The sequence below is a fragment of the Phyllostomus hastatus genome, unplaced genomic scaffold (genome assembly GCF_019186645.2).
Source record: "Phyllostomus hastatus isolate PE091 unplaced genomic scaffold, TTU_PhHast_1.1 phas_contig_41, whole genome shotgun sequence".
Classification (NCBI taxonomy): domain Eukaryota; kingdom Metazoa; phylum Chordata; class Mammalia; order Chiroptera; family Phyllostomidae; genus Phyllostomus; species Phyllostomus hastatus.
This window is the reverse complement of record NW_025333876.1, coordinates 3,799,317-3,813,719: the sequence shown is the minus strand read 5'-3', so window position 1 is coordinate 3,813,719 and position 14,403 is coordinate 3,799,317. Positions and strand designations below refer to the sequence as shown.

At 43.0% G+C, this 14,403-nt stretch overlaps 1 protein-coding gene across 5 annotated transcripts in view; it reads right to left on the bottom strand.

The window, feature by feature from the left end:
• The window catches only part of MTUS2 (microtubule associated scaffold protein 2), a 590,055-nt gene that overhangs the window by 55,521 nt on the left and 520,131 nt on the right, over positions 1 to 14,403 (bottom strand). For all 5 annotated transcript variants that reach the window (XM_045844783.1, XM_045844782.1, XM_045844784.1 and 2 more), the window contains one exon: positions 4,252 to 4,318. In XM_045844783.1, the coding sequence (XP_045700739.1) occupies positions 4,252 to 4,318 (67 nt within the window). The remainder of the gene's footprint in view (positions 1 to 4,251; positions 4,319 to 14,403) is intronic.

The window sequence follows — 14,403 nt, the reverse complement described above, 5'->3', positions numbered from 1 at the left end:
ATTTAAGGCCATCTTAAGTCTGAAGCTGGCAGAAAGATAAAAATCCAAAGGATCTGCCTTGGGGTGGGAACAGGCAGAGCACATGTTGTGACAAGTTTGAGAGAGGAAGAGGGCTAAGAGAGATGATGGAAGCCACCTGTCTGTCCATCAGCCTTGGGGCCTGGGGAGCAGTGGCAGGTGAATAAGACCAGAAGGAGGACAGCTGGGGTGACTGAGGACCTCTAAGATGAGTGGCCATTTCACACCAGATTCAGGTAGTCACGGCTGTGAGCAGCCCAGAGGCTGGTAGTGGAGTTAGTGTCATTTCCACTCCAGCGTGCACGTACATCTCAGTGGGACTGCCGTCTGGCTAGGAGAACAGCAGGGCCCACGAGGGGCGTCAGCCAGAGGCTCCCTCTGAACCTAATTACGCACTGCGTATATTTTTCTGTCTGGTGGGCTTCATCTAATGTGCACTTTTTTAAGGCTCGGATTTTCTAATAAGGCAGATTTGCCGAGAGAGGATCATAAACATCCACCTGATGGCAGGTACCGTATTTTTCGGGCCATAAGACGCACCTAGGTTTTAGAGGAGGAAAATAGGAAAAAAAATTGAAGCAAAAATGTGGTAAGATATTTAATAACATAAATAACATAATATTTCACCAATGTAAATGTAAACAGAACTGAACAGCAGCATTAACAACCATTATTCCTCCCAAATTGGGGCGGGGGGCATGTGTCTTATAGTCTGAAAAATATGGTAACAACTTGAATCCTAAGGTCTCAAAAGGTACTCTGCTCCTATGAAAAACTCTTATACATTTATTTCAGCATTTACACATGTGAGAGTGACCCTTCAACTTAATCAATATTTGACTTACAAATTCAGAGAATGACAGTCTATCCAAAGACCAAGGCTCATATTTTAAGAATTACAGTTTCTAAGAAATTCTAAAATGTGATAAAAATCAAATATAAACCTATTACTAGCAATTTTGCTCCCCCTTTCCTGGGTGTGGCGCTGGGTCCTGGTTTCCCAGAGATCCCTGTGCCCTTTCGTTACCTCAAATACTGTCGCTGGGGAAGGCTTTTCCAAGTGAACCCGGTGAAGGCTGACTCCAAAGACAAGGCAAGAGCCATCACCCTGGGAGGGGGACTGGAGGATGAGACATTTTCAAGAGGATGACCAGAGATCTCTGTCTCCATAGAGAATACAGCATAACACAACTGACAGTAATTTTCAGCCACTCCGCAAGGACCCTACTCTTGGACCACAAAAAGCTCCATCTGAACTATTCCCTGGTACATGTTTGGATATTATCTGTCTCTTCTCAGATGTATGTGTCAGGGGTTGGGAGGGCAGAGTTGAGAGTGAGAGAGATTGATTTAGTTTCTTTTTTATAAGGCAATACTAGATACAATGAGATTAGATCCACTATAATTTTTTACCTTAATTTATAGAATAAATATTCAATACTAATAACATTTCACACACAGAAGAGTTCAGAACAAATGTCAAATGCTATCAAAACTATTGGTCCATACTTTTGAGAATATATTCCAGGAAAATAATACAAGAGGAAAAAAGTAATTTGCAAATAGTACATTGGTTGTTGCATAATAGCAAAAATTGGTAAAACCCCAAATACTTGAAGGGGAAGAGTAGCTTATTCTAGTTAATTAGCATGATCAAATGTTTTGTAACTATTTAATGTCAGGCATGGAAAGCTTTTTTTGATACACAGAAAAAGGCACAGGGAAATAAATACTTTTTCTTTCTGTAAGTGTGCAGAATGAGTGATGTCTGAAGAATGATCATGGCACCCACTGGTCCAGGGCCCATTCACTGGGGCGGCAGCCTTCAGGACATGCTCAGTAATTGCATTCCTTCCCTTCCTACATGCGTCTACCCAGATCTCAGTCATCCTACAAGGCCCATCTCAGACAGCCGCTCCTCCGTGGAGCCTTTGGTTGTATCCTTGAGGACAAGAATTGAGTCTTAGTCACCACTAATGGTACATAGCACTGGGTGACAGCTGGCTCAGATGGTACCTTTGGGCAAACGGAAAAAAAAGCCCCATGTCTGGCGGCAGCAGCCCCATGCCAGCCAGCACAGAATGGGGCACAGTGGGGCTGTATTTTAGCCCCATTCAGAGGACTGCCCTATTGCAGGCTACAACCTGCTTTTTGCAGCTTCTTCCCCTCTTCCATGTCTGAATTCACAATCTTTGTAAGTTCCTAGTTTCTATTTGGCTTGACCATCTCTCTTTATCTACGATCATTTGTAAATCAGGTTTGTAAGCTTAATTCTGTTTCCTGTCAGGGGAATGCTATACAGGTCAAGACACTGGAATTTATAGATTTTCAGTTAACGTTGAGCCAATATTCCCCTGTCTTTCTTCCATCACAAGTGCAGTCTCTACAGAGGCTCAGGTGCTTGCTGCTAAAGAGGCTCAGGAGCCTCGCTGCTGGGGCTGGATGCAGGGCTGAGTGGCCGGGGCCGTGGGACTGACAAGACCATTCACCCTCCCCCACCATCCTGTAGATTTTCCATTTGGCAGGCAATTTCTGCTTCTATTCATAGCACTAATGCAGAAATGAAATAAGACTTAAATACAAAAAAAAAAAAGCCCTCAATGTAACCTTTGTGAGGCTCCTGATGCATTTAGAAGCCTCTGGAAAGGATGGAGGAAGCTGTCCTGGATTCAGCCCACCTCACCCAGATGGGTCAAGTTGACACTGCAGATCCACAGCTTGGCCAAAGGGGTGTAGACATCCCTGTGGGGAAGGATTCACCCTAAGGGGGAAGATTTCCTCTCTGTTTTCAGATGGAAGGCACTATAAACCTAATGGTAATGAGAGTCGCCTTCACAGACTGCTTCATCACCAGTCTCTTCTTTATCTGACTTTCCTCTTTACAAAGGGGGACAAGGGACAGAGAGGTTAGTCAACCTGCCCTGCTTGACCAGATGGGTCACGTGTCTGCAAAGTCCATGCTCGGAACCACCTAAGCATTCCTTCACTTCAGGGAAAAGCACAGGCCCTGTGGACACTTGGCTCCTGGGAGATTCCTGCCCAGGCTCTGCCTTGGCTGTTGCTGGCAGACCTTCCTCAGAAAACCTGTGGGGCTCATCCCCAGGGCTCCCCAACTGGTGCAGCCCAAGTGGAGGTGTCCTGAAGCAGAGGCTGGGAAGGAGAGCTATTATTTCCTGCTTTCCCACAGGGGCTCTGTTTTCCGTAGAGGGGAGAAGCAGCCATTGCTGACCCCTCTCAATGACAACAGAAGTCACAAAAATCACAATGAAGAAAAAATGTTTAAGGTTAAGAAAAAAGGGGTGGGAAAGCTATGTTTGGCCATCACTACCCTGTCCACTGCACATCCTCAGGGGCAGGTTCCCCAGAAATGTCTGGCCTTCAGACTCAATCCCACATGCATGACTGGCCTGGAGGCAAAGGGTGGCTGGGACTGTCCCAGTTCCTCTGCTCCTGGAGGGAACCACACCTGCAAAGAGGAGGCTGTGACCAGGACCACACTGGCTGCAGAACCAATGCTCGCTGGAAAGAGAAGAGTAGCAGGCCAAGGGAAAAACTACGGGTATTTCACCTTTGCTGACTGTTTCTTGGGGGGAGAGAATAACAAACAGGTCCTCAAGAGAGAATTCTTCGGCTTTAAGTGAAAGCCCCAGGATCTGGGCACCAGCTTGTCATCTGTGAGGTTTCTTAGGGTTCAGACTGAACAGCACCATCCAATCAGCAGAAGACTGGGAGTTTCAACACAAACCTCTGCCTTTTAATCAGTCAAGCTTGTGTTGTTGACCTTGTGCTATGTCCCAGAGTATTTCGTGGCAGGTTACAGCATGGAAGTGGCAGGCAGCCACGGAACACTTGCATGCTTCAGAGGGCACCTCGTGTAGTCCACCAAACCTGGGCTGCTTCTCTTGGAGCTCTGTCTGCACAGGGGAAGCCTAAACAATCCGCTGCTTGTCACAGCACAAATACAGATGATGGATGGGCTGCCATCTGCGAGGAGCAATCAGGGCCTGATTAGCTCCACTGTGAACAGTTACGAAGCTGTCTTTATGACCACAGAGATGTAAAAATTATGGCTCCCTGCAAGGCTGTAATAGCCCCCTGCTGTGCTGGGTAAGACACTTCATTGTCTGGGCAGGTTTGCTCCAGCTTATTACATGAGACTTAATTGCTTTTGTTACACACTCACAGGTATCAGAAGACATTCTGTACGTTCCTTGTTTCCAAGGCCCTACTTACCAACTTCATCCCTGATGTTTGCAAGTTCGATTGACAGCTCCTTTCCTTTCACAAGGGCACTTTCACTCTGAAAAAACAAAACGGACACCAAGAGTCTCCTAGTTTTATGCTCCATAAGCACTTTCACATGTTTAATTAATGGATCATATTAAGCAAATATTTATAAGCCTAACCCTTACGGAGATAATTTTCTAATTATATAAGTATATAAAAACTTACAAAGCCAAATCTGACTCATTCATTTGGATCACATTCAAAACACAAAGCTTGCAATATAATATTAATTATACCAGTGGCTGTGCTTTTCTCTATATTGCTCTTGTATAGATCATCTTTCGATACTTTTTTTGCATATCTATATCCTTTGCATTAATTACTATTATGGATTATTATACCTTGTTAATTATTAATCCTTTTATAAGATTTTTGACCATGAAACTGTCCATGTCACATTGCTCTAAGAGGCAAATTTTGCCCACTGCCCTCTTAAACTTACCCTTTGTCCACACACGCATGGCCAGTTCCCTAATGAATAGTGGGCACAAGGTAACATAAAACATCTCAGTAGTAAGACCAACAACAAAATGAAAGGCTTCAAAGTTTTTTGTGTTGAATTCTGTATCGATAGAAGAAATAAGAGGAAATCTCACACTTGAAGTATCATTTAGTACAAAGAATGTTATTTGTAGCTAAATAACTAAGTTGAGTTCAAATCAATGCTTCCTATGACATAAAAGTAGTTGAAGCAATGCTGAACATACAATCTTTGTTATTGAGTTACCATAAGTATTTACCTTTCTTATCATTTTATTACTATAATAACAAGAAACATGTACCATATAAATTCTCTTCAAGTTACAGATCCCCAAAATGTAAAGTCTCTGTGATTCTGAAGAATGTACTCCCACAGCAAACGTTTCTAAGAGGGAATATTGGCTAAAATGTGTACCAAATATCTAGCATGAATATCGGCAAGGCCTAATGAATGTCTTTTCTTTATTAAACCCCCTTGACCTTGATTTTAGCACCTTCAAAGAACATGTGCCAAACTTGAACAGACAGCTGTTCTGGTCTCGTTTCTGTGTCTGCTGAGTTTAGATCTGGGTAACATGTGTGTCACTTTAGGTTAAGGGGATGGTCCCAGGATAGTCAAAAGGCCATGCCCACTGCACAGGGCTGTTATGAGAGTTAAATAAATTAATAGATGTGAAATAGTTAAAATGGTGTCTGGTACTTAGCAAGCTCTATACCAGTTTTAGTTGTTATTATAACTCCATTGTTTCCTTTAATTTTATTTGTAACTGGGTAACATCCTATAGATAGGAGGTGCTTTTCAAAATGTGTTTATAATTGTTATACCAATTTTACATTCTGTTTTTAATTTTTTTAAAGCACTTTCCTTGCTCTGTTCTGATTCTACTCTAAGTTCAAAGACTGGAGAACCCAGAACCTATTCCAATCAGACCGGTCACTGGGATTATATGTTCATTCTATAAAATATGGCCAACTGACATTCAACTTATTACTACAAGTTAAGAAAGTCTGGTATTCTGGACAGGGTAAATTTCAGTATTCACCCTACAATAATCTTTATCTAGTGAAAAAAACTACCTCATTTCTACCATCAAGAATAATTTTGGCCGTTCACATCCTTAGTCCCTCAGCAGAGCCAGAGGGCCAGCGCACCGTACTTATCAGACCAGAAACAGCATCACTAAAGTGTTCACTCTTGACATTGCGGAGAGGTGTGAAGGCTGAGAGGGGGTTAGACAGTGAACAACCAAAACTTAACAACAAAGGAGCTTGAATTTCTAACCCAAAGCCAATATTTCCCTCTGCTCCAGGTAGAAGCCTTTGGAAAAGAAGTCCTGAGGAAGACTATAACTTACCTGCGGGACCTCTCCTAACCAAACAAACCCCTAGACACTTTTCAGCCAGGGGACAATCAGGCATTTTGGAGGGGGAGGCCTGAGGTCCTTGGCAGGGAGCAGGACTGGCCTCAGCTGAGACAGTGCTGACTCTAATGAGGATTACTGATGAAGACTTTGGAACTTGATGGCTTTGTTGAAAAGCTAATTCTGATACCTGTGGCCTGGCCAGCTCCACTATCTTTGTTGTAGGAGGAACACAAGGTAGAGAAAAAAAGGAAGCAGCAAGAAAAGAAAGGGATAGACTAGGAAGTGAGATGAGAGAGATTGGAAGAGAAGGAAAGGAAAATAGGAAGGAAAAGGTGAGACTGCAGACCCTGCACCCTCTCCAGGAAGCAGAGGCTATTGAGAGAAACTGAGAATACTGAATGAAGATGGCCCACGCCACCCCACGCCCGTCCCCACCCTTCCACAAGCTCAGGCTATATATAAAACCAGCCAGTTTCAAACTGCAGTCATCAAACAGCTTACCAAGGAAGGGTCAGCTGCCCAAGGTGATCACCAAACCCGAAGGCTCAAATGTGAACATTAGCATACATGCTAGGCACAGCGCCAGGGAAGCCCTTGACCTCCCAGCTCCTCCACCTCTGTCAAATGGCTCCTGGGTTTCTGTTTGCCTTCATGGAGGACTAAACTGGAGCTGTATGGTTATGTAAGCAGCCAGGAACTGGCAAATGCAGGAGTTCTAACCCAGAATTCATACTCTTCATCGAACACTAACACACCGAGATCCTCCTCTCCTAACCATACTTAACATAAACAGAACATCAAGGTTAAAACTGCATTCTCTGAAGACTGGATCTGAGCACTTCTTACCGTGAAGACCTCCATGGCTGATGGCAGAGAGGAAGTGTCAGCTTCTGACCACTCTGGTTGGAAAACTCCAAACAGATGGAAAACTCCCCTGGCTGTATCACACCCCACCCACCACCTGAACGATGTGTAGGGTGGTGATGTGCCTGTTGGGTGTTAGGATTTCCAGTGTAGCCTGCCTGGAGCTGTAACTTCTGGTAGGGTAGCTGTCTCCCTATCCGCTGTCCCCGGCCCTCTCCGGTGGCCTCCATGTGAATTCACTGCTGCTTGGGTCTGGCACCACTGAACTATGCTTGCGAAAGCCAGCCTGTACAGTTTGGCCACAGGCCTTCCTTAAGTGCTTGTTCTTGAAATATCAACTTTTCTCATTTATGAATTCTCTGCAGCAATATGTTTAATGCTGGCCAAACCAGAGTGATGGGCCCAGCCCTGCCGTGGAATGAGTCAACTGCAGTGACTGCAGGGATGCTGTTCCCCAGCAAGAAGTGAGCTTAAGAGATCTTCGCTGTCCTCTCCTTGCCTTGCAATGCTGTCCTCCATCCACTGTTGTCAAGGGGCTGCCTGGCTAGGCCCTTAGGTTCTGTTGAACACCCAGGGTAAGGTTATCTAGAAGACTCCCTTGGAAAGGACCTCGTGCCACTGTTCCCCTTTGTCCCCTCACCTAAGCCAGTTCCAGGCTGAGCACGTGGTGAGATGGTGGAACTGTGAGCCAGGCCTCCTCTGCTGGCCCAGCATTAGGTCAGCGCCTCCCTACATGGGGGATGAGTGGAAAATTCCTAACTGTTGCCAAGCACATGAGCTCCTGTTTTCACTCCAAAGGGCCAAAAATAGAATTTAGAATTAACTATCCAAACCATCCTAGTGATCCAGTCCAGAAGTCACTAGTCTAAGAAGGCCACCCCTCTAATATTACTCTTTACTGTGTGACAGGCTTAATTGGAAGTGGATCCTTGGACAACACTCATCTAAGCCCCAGACCAGCAGCTGTGTCTTCTTAGCTGCCTCGTTTATTTGGTCACGTACCTGTGCTTTGCCCTCTGACTTCTGTTCTCCCCGGTGTGGTGCATGCAATCATAGAGGAGTCGACAATGAGCCGTGCCCATGAAACCTTCAGCTCTCCCCGCCGCTAGTCCTTAAGAGACCCCTGCACGTCTGCTACAGTGAAGCCCATGATTCTGAGATATGGCTGCCATGCTGGGGCCACTCACAAGTGCTGGAAATGCTGCTTTCGATCTTCCTTAACTACAGAGTCTGGCAAAGCATACCACCTGCAATCATTCCATTAACTCCGAGCAACTGGATGTGTGGCCAAGCCCCAGGCAAGCCTGCCACACTCTGTTAAAATTTTAACATGCCTGGTCAGTGGAGGTTATCTGTTCAAGTGGTTGATGCCACCCATGTGAACTTGGTGGTAACAGGACATGAAAACGCCTCTCCTTGTTAGTAACACCCAAGTGCTTCTCAGTGGCCATTGGCCATCTAAGCCCTTCCTTGAATTAGAAACCAACAGAACAGCCTGTTTATCATTAAAATTGAATGTTGGGTGAATCCAAAGCACTTTCACCCCAACTAATCCAGAAATTGAAAACTTATATGAAACAACACATATTTACTGAGTGACCACTATGTGCCAGGCAGACATGCCAAGCAGGATATTTCTGCCTTCAAGGAGCCTTTGAGTCTCCCAGAGTCAGTGAATGAACAAGCAATTATAAAAAAATGTGACATGACTGATGGGGCAGGGCTGGCGTGAAGATGTCCTGGGGCCACCGGATGGATAAGCAGAAGGATGTGAAGGCAGCGCCCCAGGCAAAGCCAGGGGAACTGGTGGCCAACACAGCACCTGAGGCTATTTCTGGGAACCTGCCACCCGCATCAGAGGGGCCCTTCTCTTTTCCTCACCACATCTTCCCCTTTGGGCTGATTCTCCCTGAAAGAATTCTTCCTCTTTTTAAAAAGATGTTATTTATTTATTTTTAGAGAGAGGGGAAGTGAGAGAGAAAAAGATGGAAAGAAACACATCAACGTGAGAGAGAAATATCCACTGGTTGCCCAAATGGCGACCAGACCTGCCACCCTGGCCTGTGCCCGGACTGGGAAACAAACCAGTGACCTTTTCCTTTGTGGGACAACACCCAACCAACTGAGCCACGCCAGTGAGGGCACCCTGCAAGAATTCTTGACTTATGAGGGATACTGGTGACAATTTCATAAAATTCACTGTCATCCTGGGTGTTTTTATCAGCTCCCTCTCCCCCACATGATATTTTTTTGAAAGGTGGGCATATATTAGTAAATTTAAAAAATATGTATGTAAGCCCAAAGGCTCCTAGCTAATTTCTCCTATCTTTTAAGCCAGCCCTGAAATCAGGAAATCTCAACCACATATGCTGGGCCATGTTTTCCAGGCCAAACAGAAGTCCCACAATAGAGAGCTGAATGAGAAATCTACAATTCTGGTGTTTCCAGAAACTTCCTGATCCTTTTTGTTGTGAATTTGTGAAATTCAAGAGGACACACATACACATGAAATTACAAAGAGGTTAAGAAATTTTTCATTCTTCCCAGAAACAATATTGCTTTTTCGCCATGGGTTCCAGGCATTCAGGCTGGGCTTTGACTTTACAGGGTAAAAGTGGGTCACACAGGGAAGCATTCCCTTTGTACTTCAGAACGAAGCAGCCACAAGGTGCTGTCAGCAGAACTTCTACGTCTTCAGTGTTCTTTTCACGCCACCCTTGTGAACGCCGCATTAATTTTCAATGTCAGTGTTGAGGAGATTGGCCAGATGCACACACAGCTCTGTGGAAAGTCCCTTTGGGAGGCGCTCTGAAGGCAGCACTGATGCCAGGCTTTGACTTAACTAATCAGCGAGTACGACTGTATTTTTTGGACCATAAGACGCACCCAGGTTTTAGAGGAGGAAGATAGGAAAAACAATTTTCAAGCGAAAAATGTAGTAAAATATTTAATAACATAAGTAACATAATATTTCACCAATGTAAATGTAAACAGAACTCAACAGCAGCATTAACAACCATCATTCCTCCCAAATTTGGGGGAGGGGTGCATCTTGTAGTCTGAAAAACACAGGTATTTCTTTCACATATAATTAACACAGGCCACCATATTTTATATCTGCCTTTGTATGCTGAAATAAAATTTAATATAGACTGGTCACAAGAAAGGTTTCATTCATATTTGAGTTAATGTTCTCAAATACATGGTAATGTCTACTTCTGTGAAAAATTAGCAGAACTGTATCTTGTTTTAAAAATCAGAATGACTAAACTTAAAGGGGCTTCATTCCAGCCTTTGCCCTCACGCATGCTGGGGACTGTCAGTGGGTATAAAATGACTTGCTTCCCCAAGAGGCTGCAGTTAACCAGGGGATGTCAAGCCACGCTTGGATGGCTAGTGAACAGTCAGAGAGGACAGAGACTTACCAGGTCCAAGGAGAAGGAATGCGAATCTGAAGAAGTAATGCTAGAGGATTTGGGATCTCAGCGTGAGCAAAAGAAGGGACACTTAGCCAGTACTGTGATTTTTAACCCATGTATGTGTCACTTAAGAAGTTTCTTGCCCTTTCTGGATTCAAGCTTCCTCTAACCACCCTCTCAAATTCACCGTTGTCAGGTCACCCCCACATACCTGAGAGGCACAGTGAGGCACCTTCTCCCACCACTACCAGGGATTTAGAGAAAAGGTCTATAAGGTTACCTTCTGCCGTTATAATCAACACAGAAAGGTTAGGGTAGAGATATGCAAATTAACTCCAAAGGATTAGGGCAGTACTTAATTAAGCCTGCTAGGTGAGCCATAGTGAAAGGAACAGAGCAAAGGGAGCTTAGAGAAGCAGCCACCCAGGTAATAACAATCACACAGCCCCTCACCTGCATTAATTTCAGGCTTGAGGGGTGACAGGACACAGACATGCCAGGTTCTGCGGCCACTTCAGGCCTAAATTACGTGGCTCACATTCCTCTCTTATTGAAGTTTCTTATGAAGCTAGGCCTTGACTCTAAAAATAAATAACATGTTTCTCAAGCAGATTATCATTCGCTTGCTTGTCATTTGGTTATCATTCATTTACTTGTTTTTTTATTGTTAAAAAACAAGATGGCATTCTAGTTTATACATCTGGTTTATTTATCTTAATAACTCAACGTTCCAAGAAGGGTCTGCTTTGGCAGGCTAAAGGTGAGAGCTTCTGAACATGCAGAGCTGCTGGCTTGGTCCAGGACCAGGCTGAGTCTACAGCTTAATGGGCTCTTTGGATCCATCTGGGTGCCCCACAGTTCTTCCCGGATCACACCCTTCCTTTCAAAATACCTGCAGAATAAGCCTTTCTACAGATTGCTGCTCTGCTCTATGGATGAAAAAAGGTATCTGCAATAAACCTGACTGAAAACAGCCTCACAGGGTGAGCTGATCACAAATTCCTGACCCAGCAGGTCACGGTGGGTGGTCCCTCTCCAGGCCTGTAAAAGGTTTATCTGTGCCCCTTGTGCATCTACACTAATATGCCTTTGAGATGCTAGAGCAATCCTCTTCTTTGGACCCCTCAGAAGCGTAACCACCCACAAGGGAGCACCTACTCTTGGCCCTGTCCTGTACCTTGCTTTCTCTAACCTTTATGTAAACTTCCTTACATTTCCTCCTTAATTCCAAATGCATAAGAAAAACTGCAAAACCATCCTTCTCTGGAGAATTTGAGATCTTGTTTCTTGGCAATGTCCTCAGTTTGGCTCAAATAAACTGTTACAAAAATTCTCTACAGGTTTGAATGTTTCTTAACAGCTCAGACTCCCAAGATGGACACCTACTTCTTACTAACGCAAATTCAAAAACCTGGGTCTGGCTTTTAGCCTGGAAAGTAGTTCTCTACACTCCTGATGTGCTCACATCCCTCTGTGTTTCCCTCAGTCTTCATCACACTGGCCAACACACCTTCGCTCAGACACTGCTTGCTCAGAATTCCTTTCTTTCTCCTCACCAGTTCGCCAAAACTCCCCAACATTCTTCCAAGTGAAATTCACGTTCCACTTTTTCCAAGAAATGCTGCCTATGATTCTAGCACGAACTTCTCTTTTCACTAGATTCCAGAATGCATAAGCTAAGGACCACAGAATCTCACTTAATTATACAATACTCCACTCTGTACTGATGTTTTAATTGCTCTATATATGTTATTGTTGCCTACCCCACTTGTAATTTCTCTGGAAAAGGTAGAAGTACAACCAAACAAGTAATTAGTAAACTCCATTGGACAAAATAGGTCTTTTAATAATTCTTTGATAGTTCCCACAATGTGTAGGCACAGAGTAAACTGGAAATAAATATTGTCAATGAAAAGGTTTTAAAAAGTTAAAAACATATACACAATCAGCTCTTAAAAACCTTTTGTTCATTTAACACATTTTTGTTTACTTTATACACTAGCAAGATTCTATAGTTTCTCCCAATAATTTAATCCTAAAGAAGCAGATTTCTACTTCTTGGCCCCATCTCCAAAAGAAGTTACTTAAAAGTGTCTTTAAGTGTCCCACCACTCTTTTTGGAACTTCCTTAGCTGCAATATGATCAAATTGTTAAGAAATTATTTTTTTATTTTTCAAAATTAAGGTTTTTTTTTTTTAAATTTTGCATCCATATAAAGTTCTGAGGAAATGTTTCTTTTTTCTTTAAAAAAGGAATATTAAACTGGAATAAAGTAACCAGAAACAACGTTGCCAACCATTTCATCAAGCCTCTTTCAACAGTGATGCCGAGGACTCCTCGAGGTGACTGGCAAACCAAAGGGTTTACCTGTGGGATTTGAAGGAAAACCGGTTCCCAGAGTTGGAGGTTGGAGTGGAACCCCATAACACTCCTAGCATACAATGCCTGGCCCAACAGGTAACCACTGAATGAACAGGGGATTCTGGCACACCGTCTGTGGGGTTACTCTGACAAGTGGGAGACTAAATAAAACGATAATATCTTTTTAATATTTAACAAAAGAAAGCTCTCAATGTCTAGAATGCAAACTCATGAATACATATCTACAAAATCTCCATCAGGAATTCTATTCTAAATATAAAGAGATGTGGGTGTAAACATAGTGAGAAAGCCGACAGATACAGTGGAAGCATTTAAGTTTTCATCGGTAAAAAATAATTTGATTAAATTGGAGGTTTCAAAGCTCGAAGGTTTGAAAATTATTTAAATATCACACTGCTAAAGAGATGGAGTAACTTTTAATTATCTTCCAAAATGCCCAAACTAAGAAGAATGACAGAAGGATAATTATTTTCAAGAACTTGGTTTGAAACATAAAAGGGTGGTTTCACTTTAAAATATTTTTCTCAAAAAAAGGTCTGCATATTATAGCTTCTGTTTCTAAAAATTTTGTATCAGGGGTTAGGGATATGAACATAATGTTGTACATGTAGCAAATTCTTCCCTTTTATTGTAATTATTGTTATAAAACTTTCTTTAATGCCTTTTTGTGACCACTTCTTTGGGAAAAGGGCTTAATTACTTCAATGTTTGATTTGCAAACAACTCAGTATAAATGTGTTATATTTCTATTTGTTGTTAAAAACACATAAATGTATACATAAATATTTTAGTTCATACTCATGGTAGCAAAAACCAAACCCACTGAAACGGTTATTTCACTGAAATATTGGAACAATAGTTCACTGAGACTATTGGAACAAAAGTACTAGGTGAATTTTACAATAACAGTTAATTTTCCTTGGTGGTATGTAATCTGCCTTTAGATCACAGTTTATAAACAGACTAATAACTAATGTTCCCAAGTGACCTCCTTGTAATGAGTTTCGTATTAATCCATATTGTTCCTTCACCTGGTTGCAATACTATGCCTCATGCTGTCTCTGCAGCTGATGTCCACATGGGTAGGAAGGAGGCGATTTCAACCACTTATTAAATCCCATTTCATGTATCTTTGAGAAATCCCAATGAGCATGAGGAAGCATATATCACAGAGACAAGATTTCTGGCCAAGATATTTTTAGTAGAAAAATTAAAAGCATATCCTAATCCATCTGCAAGCAGACAGGCAAACACCAAAAGCACAGAACAGCTTTGTGTTGGAACTGTCATACAGTTCTCCCTTGTAGTGTATTTCCAGTTCCCTGGCTGGGAATCTCCTGCCCCTGAAGACCTGAACACACCCATAGACTCTGGCTCTTAGTTTTCACCTCCGTGCTATTCGCCCCATGTGATGCAAGGAAGCACAGAGAGAATAACTGTACTGGTGCTTTCTTCTCTGCCTTTAAGAATACAAATTACAAGGATGGATGCTGTTTGTGAAAAAGTGGTAAACTTTCAAAGTTAGCAGTTGGCGGAGAAAAACATGTCTAGCTAATCTAAATTCCCCACTAAAACATTTTAGGTTTCA